This window comes from Sinohyriopsis cumingii, chromosome 5 (genome assembly GCF_028554795.1).
Source record: "Sinohyriopsis cumingii isolate HCF-2022 chromosome 5, ASM2855479v2, whole genome shotgun sequence".
Classification (NCBI taxonomy): Eukaryota; Metazoa; Mollusca; class Bivalvia; order Unionida; family Unionidae; genus Sinohyriopsis; species Sinohyriopsis cumingii.
This window is the reverse complement of record NC_142965.1, coordinates 50,438,419-50,459,548: the sequence shown is the minus strand read 5'-3', so window position 1 is coordinate 50,459,548 and position 21,130 is coordinate 50,438,419. Positions and strand designations below refer to the sequence as shown.

At 35.8% G+C, this 21,130-nt stretch overlaps 1 protein-coding gene across 4 annotated transcripts in view; it reads right to left on the bottom strand.

Moving 5' to 3' along the window:
• LOC149799139 (uncharacterized) overlaps positions 1 to 21,130 on the bottom strand; it is a 49,056-nt gene that overhangs the window by 1,263 nt on the left and 26,663 nt on the right. For all 4 annotated transcript variants that reach the window (XM_089958235.1, XM_089958233.1, XM_089958236.1 and 1 more), the window contains exons 7-11: positions 14,674 to 15,088; positions 10,686 to 10,784; positions 10,034 to 10,054; positions 5,182 to 5,453; positions 2,091 to 2,295 (exon numbers count right to left, since the gene is read on the bottom strand). In XM_089958235.1, coding sequence (XP_089814361.1) covers positions 2,091 to 2,295; positions 5,182 to 5,453; positions 10,034 to 10,054; positions 10,686 to 10,784; positions 14,674 to 15,088 — 1,012 coding nt within the window. The remainder of the gene's footprint in view (positions 1 to 2,090; positions 2,296 to 5,181; positions 5,454 to 10,033; positions 10,055 to 10,685; positions 10,785 to 14,673; positions 15,089 to 21,130) is intronic.

The following is a 21,130-nucleotide window of genomic DNA, read 5'->3' as shown; positions in this document are numbered from 1 at the left end:
GCATTGTTATATTCAAAATATTATTAAAATCAGGATGGTGTATAATGAACTAGAGCTAGTAGCAACTGCTACATTGCAAAGGTGTACACAAAGTGATAACAGTCTGGAATCATCATGCATGGTACACATAGTCATAACAGTCTGGAATCATCATGCATGGTACACAAAGTCAAACAGTCTGGAATCATCATGCATGGTACACAAAGTCAAACAGTCTGGAATTATCATGCATGGTACACACAGTCAAACAGTCTGAAATCATCATGCATAGTACACATAGTCAAACAGTTTGAATCATCATGCATGGTACACAAAGTCAAACAGTCTGGAATCATCATGCATGGTACACATAGTCAAACAGTCTGGAATCATCATGCATGGTACACAAAGTCAAACAGTCTGAAATCATCATGCATGGTACACATAGTCAAACAGTCTGGAATCATCATGCATGGTACACATAGTCAAACAGTCTGGAATCATCATGCATAGTACACATAGTCAAACAGTCTGGAATCATCATACATGGTACACATAGTCAAACAGTCTGGAATCATCATGCATGGTACACAAAGTCAAACAGTCTGGAAACATCATACATGGTACACAAAGTCAAGCAGTCTGGAATCATCATACAAGGTACACAGATTTAAACAATCTGGTATCGTCATGCAGGCTACACAGATTCAAACAGTCTGAAGTCAAACAGTCTGGTATCATATTATACAGGGCACACAGATTCAAAAAGTCTGGTATCAACATACAGGGTACACAGACTCAAACAGTCTGGTATCATCATACAGGGTACACAAGGTCAAACAGTCTGATATCAGCATACAGGGTACACAGACTCAAACAGTCGGGTATGATCATACAGGGTATACAGACTCAAACAGTCTGATATCATCATACAGAGTACACAAAGTCAAACAGTCTGATATCATCATACAGGGTAACTAAGTCAAACAGTGGTATCATCATACAGGGTACACAAAGTCAAACAGTCTGGTATCATCATACAGGGTACACAAAGTCAAACAGTCTGATATCAGCATACAGGGTAGGCAAAGTCAAACAGTCTGGTATAAGCATACAGGGTACACAGACTCAAACAGTCAGGTATCATCATACAGGGTACACAACAGTCTGATATCATCATACAAGGTACACAAAGTCAAACAGTCTGATACCATCATACAGGGTAACAAAGTCAAACAGTCTGGTATCATCATACAGGGTACACAAAGACAAACAGTCTGGTATCATCATACAGGGTACACAAAGTCAAACAGTCTGGTATAAGCATACAGGGTACACAGACTCAAATAGTCAGGTATCATCATACAGGGTACACAACAGTCTGATATCATCATACAGGGTACACAAAGTCAAACAGTCTGATACCATCATACAGGGTAACAAAGTCAAACAGTCTGGTATCATCATACAGGGTACACAAAGACAAACAGTCTGGTATCATCATACAGGGTACACAAAGTCAAACAGTCTGATATTAGCATACAGGGTAGGCAAAGTCAAACAGTCTGGTATAAGCATACAGGTACACAGACTCAAACAGTCAGGTATCATCATACAGGGTACACAACAGTCTGGTATCATCATACAGGGTATACAGACTCGAACAGTTGGGTATATGGTCTAAAGAAAACAACATGGTTTCAAAAGCAAAGGGGTCTGAGATAAATAGCAATGACTAACTGCTAAAGAATTCAGCATTGCTCCATTAAACAAGAAGAGACACAGCTGGTAGAAGGTTTAAGCAAATAATGTTTCAGGCACAAATAGTGGTTTAAAAAATTGTCCAGGAAAGGAACAAAAACTGAATAATCACTAATTCTTTTGCAGAAGTAAACCCCTGACCAAAATTTTGGCAAAGAAGGTTTTGTTTTCTCTCTATTCAAAAGGAAAAAAACAAAAGCAACACAAAATGAACAGAAGATAAATTTAAGAAAAAAAATGAATTATCCAACTAAAAGATAAAATACTGTTGGACACTCATACAGAAGTCCTGTATTAAGGATGTCTTTTTGTAAACTTCTTTCCATGAGTAAAAGCAAACTAAAACTTACTGTCAAAGTGGACAAATTTACAGAGCTTTTCAATATCTGCCACCTTTTCCTTAAATGTCTGGCTGGCAATAAGTGTCGTACAAAGTTCTGAGAAATCTCTGGCCTGTTCCATTAGATCTTCTGGTGATAGCCCGGCGTTAGAATATTTCTGAGACATGCTAAACAGTGTAAAGGATGGGGTGGCCTGCTCTGCGAGGAAACAAATCTGAAACATTTGTAAAGCATATGCATCTTTAAACAGGAAAAACCAATAATAATAATAATAAATTATCTTAAGTCTAAATCCTACATTTTCCTTAAATTAATAGATAAATTCCTTTGTTTTTTGTTAATAAATGTACATTGTCTTCAATATATAAGACAAATACAGAACACACATTGAGCACTTACATTGTAAAGCATAAATCAAGCTAAAGCCATTTCACTTGCATGGAAAAAAATGATCATGAACTTTAAACCTAATTTCTAATCAAGGACAAATCCTTGCACTTACTAACAGCTATAATTCTGTACATTTATATTTACATATTTACAAGTTTTTGCCATTCTGGGTGTCTAAAACTTTGATTTTTCTTGATTTAATCAGATCACCTTAGATATAAATATCACTGGTCAACAGTGAAATCATTACTGACTTGAAAAGGCCCTAATCTGTAGTATTTTGGTGTGCCGAACACGAATATAACCGTGAAAAATTTGTATTGGCTCTCGTTTTGAAGATATTCATATACCTCATTTTCTGTGTTTCACTGTGTAAATTTCTCCAGTAGGACTGCAGCAACATCCAGAATAATGATGTAACATTGCATAATACCATCATGCTCACATCATCCACAGTTGATTGCATCATTTTCTGATGCAATGCAATACTAATGCCATGCGGCTGCTGAAGTAAGTTGACGTCAGCAGTGTACTATACATATGTAGGCCTATTATACTAATGCCAGGCGGCTGCTGAAGCTGACGTAAGCAGTGTACTATATAAAGCCCAATCAGATAGGTTCAGCATTTAAAATATTTTAGACGTTGTGCGAGACAGTTCAAGCTACTGTTACATAAAACTTATTATTTTATCCATTTACGTACAATAAAGAACAGTAATGCCTCGAAAGTGTGTTAATACCGCGGACAATTTTTGCTATATTTGTGGGGAAGTGACATTTGCCAACCAGAAGAAAAGTATCAATTCTCAAGTGAAGAAGGCATATCATCTTTACTTCGGATGCAAGATTGGTGACCAAGACAAGCCTTGGGCTCCGCATATATGCTGTGCTACATGTACAACACAGCTTTCACAGTGGTTGAATTGCAAAAGGTCATCAATGCCGTTTGCAGTCCCAATGGTGTGGAGAGAGCCAAGCAACCACCTAAATGACTGTTACTTCTGCTTGGTTCCTCCTCTTTCCGGCGGAATAACGAAGCGAAAGAAGTCGAGAATAGTCTACCCAAACATTCCGTCTGCATTGAGACCAGTTCCACATGGTGAGGGACTTCCTATTCCAGAACCTCCAGCAGAATATTCTCTTGATTCATCTGACGAAGACAAAGGTGAGTCGACCTGTTCTTCTCCTGGTCCATCAGCATGCAGTGATCCAGATTTTCACTGTGGTGCATCATCAACCCCACACAGAATAACACAGGAAGAACTAAATGACCTGATTCGTGATTTGGACTTATAAAAGAACAAGGCAGAATTGCTAGGATCAAGACTCCAACAATGGAATCTTCTAGAAGAAGATGTCACAATTACTGCATATCGAAAGCGCCACCAGCAATTGGAGCCTTTCTTCAGAAAGGAAAGTAATCTGATATTCTGTTCCGATATTGAGGGCCTCATGAATGCTTTAAAAATCACTCATGACCCACAAGAACGGAGACTATTTGTGGACTCTTCGAAACTGAGTCTCAAGGCTGTGCTTTTGCACAATGGAAACATTCTTCCATCTATTCCAGTAGCGTATGCTGTCCACATGAAAGAGACATACGATAACTTAAGGCAGCTACTGAATTCCATTGAGTATAACAAGTACAGCTGGCACCTCTGTGGTGATTTGAAGGTAGTTGCCCTTTTAATGGGACTGCAGCAAGGATATACAAAATACATGTGTTTCTTATGCGAGTGGGATAGCCGAGCAAGGGAAATGCACTACATGAGGAAGGAATGGACTCACAGGCAGAATGTAGCCATTGGAGAGAAGAATATCCAACACCCAGCTCTGGTTGAGGCTCAGAAAATCTTGCTACCACCCCTTCACATCAAACTAGGTTTGATGAAGAACTTCGTGAAAGCCATTGACCGGACTTTGCCAGCATTCCGATACCTGCATGAAAAATTCCCTCGACTCAGCGAAGCAAAGATTAAAGAGGGAGTTTTTTGTGGGTCCTCAGATTCGAGAGCTTTTCAAAGATGACCGGTTCAACAACTTGCTGGAAGGTGACGCGAAACAAGCATGGAATGCTTTTCGCCTAGTTTCTACAAACTTCCTCGGAAATGTTAGGGCAGAAAACTATAAGGAACTAGTAGAAGACATGTTGATGAAGTATAAGAAACTTGGCTGCAATATGTCTCTAAAGATTCACTTCCTTCATTCCCATTTGGATTTCTTTCCTAGCAACTGTGGTATTGTTAGTGATGAACACGGCGACCGTTTTCATCAAGATATCGCAACAATGGAACAAAGATACCAGGGAAAATGGTCCACTACAATGCTGGCTGACTACTGCTGGACACTCCTCAGAGATGCTCCCGAACAGCTGTACAAGAGACAGGCGAAGAAATCTAAGATGTAGTCAATGACTTGATTTTTTATAGGTAGGCTATTACAGTTGACCTTTTACTATTGGAATGCATTTCGTTATGTAAACATTAATTTCTTGCAGATTACAAAAAAACTAGAGCCAATTTTGCAATTTGACTGTCATATTCGTGTTCAGCACATAAAAATTGATAAGAATTGACTAATTTTATTTCAGTAACATGACTTTTGTAAAAATTTGTTGTCCAGTGTATTACACCCCGAGTCTACAATTGAACATATATGATAACAACAGACATACTTAGATGCATCTTTAAATCAAACTAAAGCCATACCTCAGTTCGGTCACCAGGTAACTTGGTTTCTTTGATTGTCATTCTATACATGACCAGCTCATATGGTCTGTTGACAGTACCTGAGGAGGTGAACTTCACAGACTTCAGTTGCCCAAGATTTTCTATCAAAGGACCGGATTCTGAATATTTCTCGGTATTTGTTTCAATAGTAGTTGGCTGGCATGTTTTGGGAATGGTGATGTACAATCTTTTAATGCAGGCAGAACTTGGAGCTTTCTCTTGCAATTTCTTTCTTATCCTATCTGTTAGGTCTGTGAGTACAAAAATTCTTAAAAATAGGACTTGTATCTTGTTATATTTTTATGTATAGTGAACACCTAAAACTAAGAAATCTAAATTTGGAAATGTCTTTGCACCACTCCCATATAAGAATAAGCATTACATTTCCACATCCTGACTATGGGTACAAAAGAAATAAACTTTGTTACAAATGTTTATTATACAGATAGAATATTTGTTGGGTACCCTTAAAATTGTCAGTAAATAAAACTGTCAGAAATAAGCTAACCATGTCAATGAATATTTGGTGGAGCAATGTACAGTCAACACTCCTCCTGGTCATAGGAGACTTAAAGCAAGTAACAACAAAAAAATAAAATGGTGCTAGTTTGATTTGCAAATTTGGAATCAGAATATGCCACTTCCACATGACAGCTTCCAATCTCAGTATCTCTTCTACATATTCCTAATGTTCTACAGCAGAAGAATCCAGAAGAAAAATGAAATATGGTGTCTGCATAAAAAAATGTGCAGCTTGCTGACTTCAATGTAAAATGCATTTTCAACTATTGTGTTTGCAGACATGAAAGATGCTAATGGTCATTCCTGTTAACTAGCTCATATGGAAAAAAAAGTGAAAAGTACGAAGTGAGGACAAGAGTAAAATTGCATGAAACAGTTATTATTATGTTTCACATGGTTCAAAATTGCAGTATATCCCCTAAAGCAAGAAATGTAGGTCACTGCAACCTAATTCACTATATATGATGCTACCATTAGTGCCAAAATTGAATGCAAAAGTCAAGTTTTATTACCATACATGCAGCAGTGTCTAGGAAACTGATACATCTAAGTGAGAAAATCTGAGTTTTCTCTGACATTTCCCATGCCATTTTGGATGTTTGGACTGTTATGCTGAGGTGGAAGGTCAACGTGTATTCCCTACTGAAAATAAGGAATGCATTGAAACCACGCATCAGCTGCACAGGGTAGCTGCTTCAAACAGAGGCTAGCAAAAGTGAGCCACACCATATTGAATATTATCTGCCCCATATTTTAATCAGAAAGTCTGCAGGAAACGTTGGCATCCCACCAGGGATATGGAACAGTGGAGGCCCAACATTGCACATCAAACTCCACGAGATCTTCGTTTGCTGCTGGGAGCGAGGGAAATATCCACAAGACCTCCAAGATGCAGTCATTATTACCTTGTACAAAAACAAGGGGGAAAAGTCTGACTGCTCAACCTACCATGGGATAACTCTGCTCTCCATTGCCAGGCAAAATCCTTGCTAGAGTGTTGCTGAACAGACTGTTGCCCGCTATTGCAGAAGAACATGCTCCAGAGAGTCCATGTGGCTTCAGAGCCAAGAGGGGCACAACTGACATGATGTTCGTCCTGAGACAGATCCAGGAGAAATGTTGAGAACAAAACAAAGGAGTGTACATCACATTTGTGGACTTGGTGAAGGCATTTGACATGGTGAGCAGAACTGGACTGTGGAAAATCCTTAAAAAGCTGGCTTTCCTCCAAATTTCCTTAATATGGTCATCCAACTACATCAAGACCAGCTTGGTCAGGTCAGAAACAATAATGACCTGTCACAGACCTTCCCCATTGTAAATGGCATGAAACAGGGCTGCGTTCTAGCCCCCACACTGTTCTCAATCTTCTTCAGCATGGTGCTCCAAAAATCAATTGAAGACCTTGATGACAAAGATGGCATCCATATCAGATTTTGCACTGATGGCAACCTCTTCAACTTAAGGTGACTTCAGTCCCACAGCAAGACCTTGAAAACACTGATTAGAGAACTTCTCTTTGCAGATGATGCCGCCCTTGTTGTCCACATGAAAGCCACCTTACAGTGCATAACATCCTGCTTTGCAGAAGCTTGCCAGCTCTATGGACTTGGGGTCAGCCTAAAGAAGACTGAGGTACTTCACCAGCCTGCTCCCAAGGAAGAGTACTGGCCACCAAGCATCTTCACTGAGCTGAATGTAGTCCACCAGTTCCCCTTCCTGGGCTGTGTGATATCGTTTGATGCCAAGATCGATGAAGAAATAAACAACAGACTCGCCAAAGCAAACAGCGCCTTCGGCAGACTCTAGAAATGAGTGTGGTACAATGCCAGTCTCAAGAGAGATACAAAGCTCAGTGTCTACAGAGCTGTCATACTGACCACCCTCCTATATGGTGCCGAATCTTGAGTCACCTACAGCAGCCACCGCCACCTCCCTGAATGCTTCCATCAGCACTGCCTCTGCACCATCCTCAACATCCACTGGAGTGACTTTCACCACCAACACTGAAGTCCTCAAACATGCTGTGATCACCAGCGTTGAGGCCATGCTCATGAAAATACAGCTATACTGGGCAGGGTAATTGTCCAGGATGGAGTATCATCACCTGCCAAAGACTGCACTATATGGTGAGCTGTTCACGGGCCACCGTGATGGAGGGGCACCTCAAAAGAGATATAAAGACTCCTTAGAAAAGACCCTCACCACCTGCAGCATGGATCACCACCAATGGGCATCACAAGCTGCTGACCGTGAAAGCTGGTGATGTGCAGTTCACCAGGCCACTGCCACTTTTGAACAAAACAGATGGATAAGCTTGGAGGAGAATCGACAGTGAAGAGACTACTGGGAATCATCGACAGCACCCACCATAAGCCAGACATTTTACTGCAGCCTCTGTGAATGAATGTGCCTGTCACATATTGGGGTCTTCAGCCACCAGCACGCGTGCAATAGACATAGACATCCACTTTCCTAAATCTTCACAAGCGATGTCAAGCCAACAACAGCAACATATTTAATTTAAATATATATTCTATCTTTAAAAACCAAATGCATCAGCCCAATCTGAATAAAATCAAAATCTACTTATCAGCAAATGAGGTGGCAAAGGTCAAAGAAAATACAGAGTATCAAGGCATATGTATTCCATTTCAAATTACATTTACCTTTTGCCCACTTTGGTTTTAAATATAAAACACCCATCAAATGTCATGACCTTCATGTGTAGACACCATCCTCCAAGGACAACATACCATTCTGAGATAACTAGATAGGTATGGTAAGCAAAGACATGGAATTTTGTACATAGGATACAGTGCCACCTCATCAGACTTCACACCTGTTTCTGGAGTCCTCAGCCAACATAATAATGATCACTACTGTATTAAACGTACATCTTGGAACTTAAGAAATTAAATAAATTATGTTGAATTTGCCACCCAAAAAAATGCATGTTACATTCAAACAGAATTTATAAAATGCAAATTTGATCTTAAAATCAAAGAAACTAACCTTGTACAGTTATCATTTATTCTTTTCTTGTTTTCATGAGCAATTTAACAAACTGACTACAGTATATTTTACAACTGTTTCACATGCACATCACCCCTAAATTCAGCTGCAAACATTACAAATAGAAATTTCCACAAACCACTTTCTAAGTGGACAATACCACCATCACACCCGTTTTATCCAGTCAAACCTGTACTATGTCAGATCAGTGTGTGTACAGACCATAAAATTCATAATTAACTTGAGAAAGCCAATGAGTAAGTAAGATAAATTATTTGAAGCAAATGATTGTTCCTTTCTTTTAGATCATGCATTTTTGTTATGGTAAACCTGCTGTTTTGCATGATTTAATTGATCAATCTACCATCATAAGCAAGAACATAGGAAAAAACATTAGGCAAAGACGACATGCTTTCACTAAATACTGTCAGACCCATACTTTTTCCCATGATACACTGTGCCCATTAGTCTGGTTTCCGATTTCATATGCAATCCTCTACATGGCTAAGTGACGGGGAGATAAATAGTTTACTAGTTACTGGCCTATGATATTGGCTTGCAAATTTAGTCCAGGGATCAGTTAATGTCATGCTATTATTAAAAAAAATATATCCTTGTCAAAAAATACAATGTCCTGTTTACATCCTGCATGGCTGGTAAACTATTTTCCTATTATAATCAACCTTTCTCATCAATTCATCTAACACTGTCAGTCCAGTGTTGTCAGACACACTGTTCTATTTACATATTCGAGTCATAGTTGATCAGTGTCACAGGATATTATTTTACTTTTATATAAAAAACCTCAAGTGTCTGCATGTTAATTTTCCAAACAAGGCCTCTAAAGATACATAGATTTATACTTGTGATAAGGGTCAACAAGTTTGATAAAATTATTTAGATGACAAAAAACTTAAATGCTGCAAATTGTTTTTGAAAATTATGAATGGAAGTATATAACCAGAAAATAACTACTACGCCTAAAATTTATACTGAATATATATATATATATATATATATATATATATATATATATATATATATATATATATATATACATACATACATACATACATACATACACACACACACACACATATATATATATATATATATATATATATATATATATATATATATATATATATACACACACACACTGAAAGAAGGGCTGCAACATCAATTTTTACATGAATGCTTTCTTCATAATAAATTATGATGATATACTAAAGAATCTTCAAATGACAGTCAACTTTAAACAATTAACAGTATTATCTGCGCACTCCATACTTACCAGTATTATCTTCACATTTTCCTGAAACAATGAGATAAGTAATAGAAAAGTTTGAAATGTAGCTACAATATGTAAACAATTTGTGATAAGTATACCTTTTCTTACCACAGCTAAAGATTTGAAAATGTAGCAGTAACTACAGAAATTAACATCTGGTTTTGAGATCCAAATTCAAATATAAAATCTGACAGATCTGGATCCCTTATGGCTATTGGAAATAATTTCCTGAAGTTTTAATGTGTGACAATGTTTCCTTGATTCTGACCATTCCAGAGCATTATACATCCTACTAAATCTAAAATATCATATACAGCAAACACAGCACAAAGGATACTGCATTGGTTATAGATTCACTAAAAATGATGTTGAATTATAGGACTGGTCTAGTACAAACAATGATTACTTTCCTACAGCATTAATTTCTGAAATCAAATTTATGAAACTAATTTAGTTCTGACAGAAAAAACTTTTTATTACTGGGAAATTAGGCAGTGAGGACAGACCACAGAAAACTACTTTCATACCCATTCTTGTCTTGACAAAAAGTCAGACTTCATAACTTCAGAAACATTGTTGACACTGGATCACTTTTCAGCTGTTTTTATCCATGCATGTATATACATGTCATGCTCAAAAGTACTGATATACATACCAAGTAAGGGAATGGGAAGGTAGTTGAGAATGAAACCCCAGGCTAGTCCTGTAGCAACATCTCCAGCAGGCAATCTTGTTTCCATCGTCATTTCTTCACCTGGAAATAGTTCAATACAATCATGACTTCAGCTGAAAGCATTAAAGACTTTAAGGCAAACATGCCAATGGCCATGTAAAATAATACAGGTCAGACTATGAAGAAAAAAACCTAAGCTGTCATATAAGAATATTAGAAGCATAATTTAAAATATTATAAAATACATATTCTTAACCATGGAACATGAGATGATAATTATTATCTAGTGGTATATTCCGAGGTTCGTGTGAAATGAAGAATATTGCGAAAGACTATTATGATCACATTCAACATCATATGACATGTCAGCTTTGGTTTAATTCTTAACATGACTACAATGACATTATAACATTAAAATCTTTAACAGCATCATGCAAGTTTTTACAATGTAATTATCTTTAACAGTATCATGCAAGTTTTCACAATGTAATTATCTTTAACAGCATCATGCAAGTTTTCACAATGTAATTATCTTTAACAGCATCATGCAAGTTTTTACAATGTAATTATTTCTAACAACATCAAATATACAGGTTTATTACAATGTAATTATTTTTAACAGCATCAAATATACAGGTTTAATACAATCTAATTATTTTTAACAGCATCAAATATACAATTTTCTTTTTACAATGTAATCATTTTTAACAGCATCATATACACAGTTTTTTTTACAGTGTAATTATTTTTAACAGCATGAAATATACAGGTTTTTTACGATGTATTTTTAACAGCATCATATACAGGTTTTTACAATACAATTATCTTTAAGCAAATTTTAATTACAGACTTTCATGGAGTTGGAAGAAACACTTCGTAAGTAATTAAAAGAAACTCTGCAATGAAACTTATAATACCACACATCTGACCACTCCGGTGGCCTAGTGGTTAGAGCATCCACCTCGGATGTGGGAGGTTGTGGGTTTGAACCCCGGCTGAGTCATACGAAAGACTTACAAAAAAGGCACTAACAGCTGCCTCGCTTGGTGCTCAGCATTAAGAGGTTAGAGTTAGGACTGGTCGGCCTGGTGCAGGATAATGTGACAAGGTAGGGACATCATGCTACATGTCTGGTATGATGCCTCAGTACTCGACATCACTATAAACTAGTCTAATTTTGTAAAGACATAGCATTATTTCCTTTGCTAAGTGAATATTTTAACTTCTTTTTAAATAGAGCAATGGGAAAGTAAATGATGAATAATACAAGATACACCTGAAAATATCTGAGGGTCTTATACACCACTCCCCCAATAACTTGTGCCCTGATAACTCATGAAACTGCTTATAACATGGAGTCAGGCATGGATCCCATTTTTAAACTAGAAAATACAGAAAAATTGATCCCTATTTGTTGAACTTGAAGAAAATCACATCCAAAATTGGTAACGGAAACTTTGATATATCAAAAATAGTAGATAGTACCTGGAAATTTAATTAACATTATGAAATTACCAACTTTTAATAAGAAGTCATATAATTTGTTACATTTTCTTTCCAAACGACATTCTTAGTACACAGTAATTAGCGATATTCAAGAGGATTTAGACCAATTAAAATATTACTTACGCCTAGTGGAGGCAGTTAACTTTAATAAACAGATACCAATTTTAAAAAAATTGTCAAGTGAAATTTGTGGTTTCATTCTATCTTTCAGTTCCTTTCAAGTATAATCATCATAAATTTAATGTGTCCTCTTCTATTTAAACGTAAAATGTTTCAATCTAGCTTAACAGCTATGTCCAAGAGCATTTCTCAGAGAACCTAATTATGTGCCAACCCTGTTTCAATATCTGACTAGTGGCTGTATTTGATGTATTGACACACTGAACTAAAAGCTGGCCTCCTTTGTATTATCATGTTCATTATGTCTTTTGAATCAAATAAAGTAGGTGGAATGAAAGAAAAGTTAAAAGTTATGTAAATTCTACATGCTTAAGATCTAGTGGCCCCAGTTGTATGTCAGGTGAACTCATTTCAGTTGACCAACTGAACAGTGTTATAAATGTTATTGTGTATGTAATATAATTAAAATACCTTAACACATTAACCCCTGGAGGATTTTGTCATTTTCGCCTGAGATTCGAGTAGGAAACACATTTTGAAAGCTATTTCTGAATACATCCTAATACATCAACTTCCAGGTGATTTTCAAATAACCTAATGCATAGTTTTGTTAGAAACATCATTTTGCATTGGCTATTTGGTTAACATGTTAAATTATCTTCCCCAATCATAACTGTGATCAAAGATAGCAAGACAACCAAACAAAATGAATACATTTTAAAATAAACGTTATAAACACCATTTTGCATTGGCTATTTGGCTCGCACATGAGCAGAAGGGTAAAATTTGGAGGTTTCTTTTGGGGGGGGGCTTAATGGACCCATAATTTTTGTATCAAGACCACTCTTTATTCCAAATGCCCATCTTATCCTACATTTTGCAAAGGTTCATCTGTCTGTTTGCAGTTCATACTGATCTGCCTTAGATGTAAGACCAAAAAGTCTAAAATCCAGACATACAATCGGATTCCAACCATGGGCGAATTTTGGGTGGAAAAAAATCAGGTCCAAAAATGAGGTTTTTCCCTCTGTATTTTGTAATGCAACCAGAACTTCCAGATTATTTGGTATCATTGTAGAGCTACATCTGTCTACCTTTCTATAATACTAACCACTTTAGTGTATCATACATGACCTTGACGTTACAGAGCTCGGCAGTAGGCAACTACCTCCTGCCACGTAAGCTTGTCGGCAGGGGTTAATGTGTTAAATTAATTTCCCCAATCGTAACTGTGACCAAAGATAGCAAGACAACCAAGCAAAATGAATACATTGTAAAATAAACAACTCTGTTTCACAGATATGGACCATTATTGGGGAAATGAGTAGACATCCTCAAGGATAAGAAGACATTTTACTATTACTTGATGCAGGAGGTCGTGGGTTCGATCCCCGGCTGAGTCATACCAAAGACTTACAAAAATGGTACTAACAGCTGCCTCACTCAGCACTGAGCATTAAGAAGTTAGTGTTAGGACTGGTCGACCTGGTGTCAGGATAATGTGACTGGGTGGGACATCATGCTACATGTGTGCAGCATGATGCCCCAGTGCTAGACATCACTATAAACTGCCACATTGCAGACATCGTAGCGATATGACTGAAAAATTGTTAAAGCTATGTTAAAAATCCAAATCACACACACACACACACACATACTATTACTTGCAATGAAATCATAGCATCAATATTTTACTAATTCAACAATACATGTACCAAAATTGAATTTTGACGTAGATGATTGTCGCAAGAAAGAAATGTCGCTGTTTGTAAAAAAGGAATCTTGTTTGGCAGTGTATCAACAGTTAGTCTGGTTTCCTGCTTTGCAGACACCATCTTAGAACTACACTATTGTATGCCACTCTGGGTATCAGACTAATTAACAAAATAAAAAGCAGTGACGCAATGCACAAATGTTTTCCTGTACACTTGGTTAGTTGTTGAAACAATATGAAATAATGTTAACAATCTTTCAGATGTTGGAGATTTTGAAAATAAATATAATTTATACAAAATAACAAACAACATCATTAGAAAAAGCATTTTATTGACATTTATTCTCGACACGATGATAAAACCAGGATTTAGTCATTAAATAGCCCAGTGCATGCCCCCATCCCACCTCCTTGTTTTCTGTATGTCTAGTGGATTTTTTTTTGAGATCCCTCAGTAACTCATGCCCTTGTTTATAGTGCAGTGAATCTTTTTGGACCCTGTTGTGTGCGAGTTATCGAGGGAGAGGTATAAATTGTTGCTATAAAGCCATAGATGGCTTGACACCTACTTAACCACCAATTATTACATGTTTTACAGAATGAAACCTAAAAGAACTTTCCAATCAGTACCTTTCATTGTCTGGATCAACCTTTCCTCATAGCCCTCCTCATCAGAGGAGAGATACGTAATCCATTTGATGAAATCTGGCACCTCCTGTATCTTCATGCCACGGAGGACTGGAATGACGCAAAGACGATTTTCGTCAATACTCTCTGTCATGGCAGAGATGTACTGAGGTTTCAGCATGTCACTCTGTAGACCTTCTTTTGATAAGACAAAAATCTTCCACTTGCCACGGCCAATGTAGCTGAAATTGCCTTGCCCCATACCATCTTCAAATTTCCAGTCATGGGCGTTAAGAGCTGATTGTATTCTCCCTGCCACTACGGCATCTTTTGACACCTCAGTGCAATAAGTAATCGTGGCATCCATTCTTTTAGAGCCCTCCTTTGCCAACAGAAGTCTCGTTACAGGACTTGATACCTAAGTAAATGTTAGAAAAATGTTAATTCTAACAAAACTGATTCAAAACTTATCACCACTGAAAGAAACAGGCACAAGAATGATGATATCACACTAAGTGGTAAAGGTACGATGTTAAATGTTATTACAGGTATCTTAAAGATGTTATACAAACGTTACATATATGTTTCATGCAAAGGTCGCACACACATTAAACATAATTTCAACACATTTGTGTAACTTACATAAAACATGCAAAATTCATAATAATGTGTGATGCACTTAAATTTATTTGTGCCAACTATAACTCGGTCAGGTTTTAATTAAAAAAACATCACAGGTACCATGAGTGAACATTTCATTGTCCAATTTAACAAAGAGCTTGTATGGTGTAACTTTATGGATAAGTAAGGGTAATATGACATAAACTTTAGGGCAATATTGAATATCTTGACAAATCCATTTTTTCCCCAGAAACGTTATGTTAAATATAACATGCTTAAAGTTCAACTTATGAAGAAACTGGATTTTAAAGCTGATGTAAAGTAGGACAAATATGGCTTGTGGGTGTTGAGACCTTTATATGCAAAACTAGTGTTTTGCATCTGCAAAATTATGCTAATATTTTGAATATGGAAGAATTTTAATATCTACAAAGCATATGAGATGCTGTTTATCTTCCATTAGTAAGAATAGTCTCTGACTTGAATTATAAAGCGTTTTTATATTTAGCTCTTGTGGCCTTTGTGCTCTGAAATGCCAGACAAACCATCGTAAGAGACACAACTCAAATTTTTCTCCCTAAGAGAAAATGATTAGAGTCAGAAGGGTTGTCTCCCTTGATACAGTTTGACAGTCATCTTCTATGTAGCTTTCAAAAAATACAAAATATTTCAGTAGAAAAACCTCATAAACAGTAATAACTTAATAGTTTTGGCTCAAAATCTTTTATAATTTTTAAATTAAGTCTCCATTTAGATTTAAATAAATACAAGACTTAAACTATTTATAAGTAGTATTACATGTATTGTGAGGGATAATGACATGTAATTATGATTATAATAAGAATTCAACCACAAATAGTTTGCATGTTATGTAAATTCTTTTAATCTTGTATTATGTAATATCAATAGAACCCTAGTTTGATGACATTATTATGTAATATTAATAGAACCCTAGCCTGAGGACATCATTATGTAACATTAATAGAACCCAAGCTGGAGGACATCATTGTGTAATATTAATAGAACCCTAGCCAGAGGACATCATTATGTAATATTAATAGAACCCTAGCCGTAGGACATCCTTATGTAACATTAATAGAACCCAAGCTGGAGGACATCATTGTGTAATATTAATAGAACCCTAGCCAGAGGACATCAGTATGTAATATTAATAGAACCCTAGCCAGAGGACATCATTATGTAATATTAATAGAACCCTAGCTGAAGGACATCATTATGTAATATTAATAGAACCCTAGTTTGATGACATCATTATGTAATATTAATAGAACCCTAGCCAGAGGATATCATTATGTAATATTAATAGAACCCTAGCCGGAGGACATCATTATGTAATATTAATAGAACCCTAGCCGTAGGACATCATTATGTAATATTAACAGAACCCTAGCCGGAGGACATCATTATGTAATATTAATAGAACCTTTGCCTGAGGACATCATTATGGAATAATAATAGAACCCTAGCCGGAGGACATCATTATGTAATATTAATAGAACCCTAGCCTGTGACATCATTATGTAATAATAATAGAACCCTAGCCTGTGACATCATTATGTAATAATAATAGAACCTTGGCCTGAGGACATCAGTATGTAATATTAATTGAACACTAGCAGGAGGACATCATTATGTAATATTAACAGAACCCTAGCCTGTGACATCATTATGTCATAATAATAGAACCCTAGCCTGTGACATCATTATGTAATAATAATAGAACCTTGGCCTGAGGACATCATTATGTAATATTAATAGAACCCTAGCAGGAGGACATCATTATGTAATATTAATAGAACCCTAGACAGAGGACATCATTATCTAATAATAATAGAACCTTTGCCTGAGGACATCATTATGTAATATCAATAGAACACTAGCAGGAGGACATCATTATGTAATATAAATAGAACCTTAGCCTGAAGACATCATTATGTAATAATAATAGAACCTTGGCCTGAGGACATCATTATGTAATATTAATAGAACCCTAGCAGGAGGACATCATTATGTAATATTAATAGAACCCTAGACAGAGGACATCATTATCTAATAATAATAGAACCTTTGCCTGAGGACATCATTATGTAATATCAATAGAACACTAGCAGGAGGACATCATTATGTAATAATAATAGAACCCTAGCCTGTGACATCATTATGTAATAATAATAGAACCTTGGCCTGAGGACATCATTATGTAATATTAATAGAACCCTAGCAGGAGGACATCATTATGTAATATTAATAGAACCCTAGACAGAGGACATCATTATCTAATAATAATAGAACCTTAGCCTTAGGACATCATTATGTAATATAAATAGAACCTTAGCCTGAAGACATCATTATGTAATATAAATAGAACCTTAGCCTGAAGACATCATTATGTAATAATAATAGAACCTTGGCCTGAGGACATCATTATGTAATATTAATAGAACCCTAGCAGGAGGACATCATTATGTAATATTAATAGAACCCTAGACAGAGGACATCATTATCTAATAATAATAGAACCTTTGCCTGAGAACATCATTATGTAATATCAATAGAACACTAGCAGGAGGACATCATTATGTAATATTAATAGAACCTTAGCCTGAAGACATCATTATGTAATAATAATAGAACCTTGGCCTGAGGACATCATTATGTAATATTAATAGAACCCTAGCAGGAGGACATCATTATGTAATATTAATAGAACCCTAGACAGAGGACATCATTATGTAACATTAATAGAACACTAGCAGGAGGACATCATTATGTAATATAAATAGAACCCTAGCGGAAGGACATCATTATGTAATATTAATAGAACCCTAGCCGAAGGACATCATTATGTAATATTAATAGAACCTTAGCCTGAGGTCATCATTATGTAATATTAATAGAACACTAGCGGGAGGACATCATTATGTAATATTAATAGAACCCTAGCGGGAGGACATCATTATGTAATATTAATAGAACCCTAGTGGGAGGACATCATTATGTAATATTAATAGAACCCTAGCGGGAGGACATCATTATGTAATATTAATAGAACCCTAGCGGGAGGACATCATTATGTAATATTAATAGAACCCTAGCGGGAGGACATCATTATGTAATATTAATAGAACCCTAGCGGGAGGACATCATTATGTAATATTAATAGAACCCTAGCCTGAGGACATCATCAAGTCTAATCAATTGAAGACATTTAGTCATTGTGCAGATGGTGTTATACAATAGGCTGTTTTAGAACAGTACTAAGACAAATTATGAAACATTTAGATCAAAAAGAGGCCCAAGTACAACTGATATTGGTCACCTGCCTTGCATAATTTAACAGTTAATTATTTTACTACACAGGCTTATGAATTTGTGTAAGGACACAACTGATATCATACTAATTTTATCTATTTTAAAATATCCTGACAAAATATACTTCTAAAGATAAAGTCACAATTAATACCGTAATGACTTTAAGTCATGGGACATGTAAAAAATAATTTTAAAAATTGTGTCGCAAGATTGTACATTTAAAAATTATAGCAATTTCAGTGTCCCAGCACTTACAGACATAAACAAATGTCAAGACAAAATTGACAAGATTGCCATACTGCACACAGCAGTGACCAGCTCATGTTCATTTACAACGTTAGGAAACAGTTGTAAACTACTATGATTGTATTTATATTATTTTGAATGTGCATATTTTCCAATGTTTACAACATGAAATAAAATAAAAGTAAATAAACACTAAAAGTAAATAAACACTTCAATTATTCCCAGGGCGCTGAGAGTTTACCGAGTGACCGATACTTATAGGTTACTGCATTTGTATGGGAAAATATGAACGAGTTTTTCAGATGTAAATACTGCAAGACCATGGAAGTGCAGTATATCCATCTGACAAAACGAGTTCATATTTTCCCATCAAATGCAGTAACCTTTTTATTATATGCTCATTCTCTTATTCTACCTAATGTTTAATTATATTAACAAAATACACTACAAGAAACAAAGTAACTGAATGTATGCTGTATTCCAAACTAAATACACGAGCGCAGATTCATCATTGCACAACAACAACATTATTACTGCACACATAACTCCACCCAGATAAATTTGAACTTAGTCATGTGCTCGACATAATTTTCAAAAGAAAATGGTGTGTCTAGTCAAAATTGAAATTTGGAGTCATATTGTGAATGAATGCGCGTTGCAACAACTTTTCCATTCGATCTGGAATGAATAGATTTTTGTACTTTTTTTTTATTCTACAAAATTTCGTGATTATGGACTGGATTTATATGTGACAATTCCACAGGATTGAAAAAGCAAGAGGTAAGCATGTTGACATTGGAAATGTGTTTCTGTTTCTGTCACTGAATGTTTGAAATCACAATGTGTGAAAATTATGAAGTCTTTCAACTGCAATTATCAAAAAGATGCTATGGAATTTAATGCTTATTTCATTTTGAGTGCAGTAAGGAGAATGTAATTGAACTTATATTTGAAATTACAGTACAATTTCAAAATGTGTAATCAAGATTGAGAACCTATGACTGACTCATGTAATTTGGATTTGCAGAACTAAGAAAGTACATTTTGAGGAAATTCAGGATGCAAAACTAAGTATATGTTTTTGCCATTCTTATTACCAGCTAAAGAAGACAGTCTATGCTTTGTCACTTGTATTTATATGAAAGGACCTTTTCTGGCATCTACTGTATACCTAGCCTAAATCTGAAACACTGTATCAAAAAAGTTAACACGGAATGTGCCTAATTTAAGCAGCTGGTATGTGGCAGTCCATGAAAAATCTGCCGTACTTCATTCAGAAACAAATTTAATCAATCAAAACGTAAAGGGCCTACTACACGAGTGTACGTGATTTGTTTACAAATCAAAAGTGCTGACGTCTGCGTCCATTGTTTATTTGCAATAGAAAGTAGTTCTTTATGCACGTGAATGCAATATGAAGGTGTGCAATATCATAAAATACTGAATGATTCTGACAATGTAAAGTTAATGGAGAAAAAATGAGCATATAATAATATAATATAGTGTACAGACCAGTACTTACAAATTGCAAACTGTATATCCTTGTTTATTCCCAAAATACCAGATGCAGATTTTTGCTTTATTCATTGTTTTTACCAAATCTCATTTAAAAAAGACATCAACTGCTATTTTATTTAATCTGACCCTGGCGCACAAGAGTTACTGTTTTTCAGAGATATAAGTGAACCAACAGTGTGATGTAAATCATATGAAATGACACATCTTGATTTACACAAGTCGCATAACCAGTATACTGTATATTCACTTAACTGATCATCAATGATGCATTTTAATTTTGTGTTTCGGCTTACCGTAACACAAACTTGTAACTTTCAACCTTTGATTTTGGACAGCTAGTTGTCTTGATGTTTTTTTTTGTTTATAATAGGCATTTGGTTTCTTAAAGGAGATCAGATAATTGTTTGATCCATGAAACTTGCGTGTGATAAGGGTGCCTTTGGCCTTGTTGATACAAGCCTAAATAAACTGGCTTGATAAACGACTATGATTTATAACTTAGCCAGTACAATGTTGACAATTTCAGCAAGTTGGAGAAAAATTAAAATAATTAGTAGGTGCAGATTTTGTTCACAACTGTACTTGTCCAAAATCCAAATGATTTGAGCCTACTTACCAAGTTTTATCAAAACTGTATTAGAAGTGCAGTTACAGCAATGGTAAATAGACCAGCCAATAGCAAATTATTATGCATGGATCCATAGTATTATCATGTTCATGTGAGATCTTTATCATATAAGCA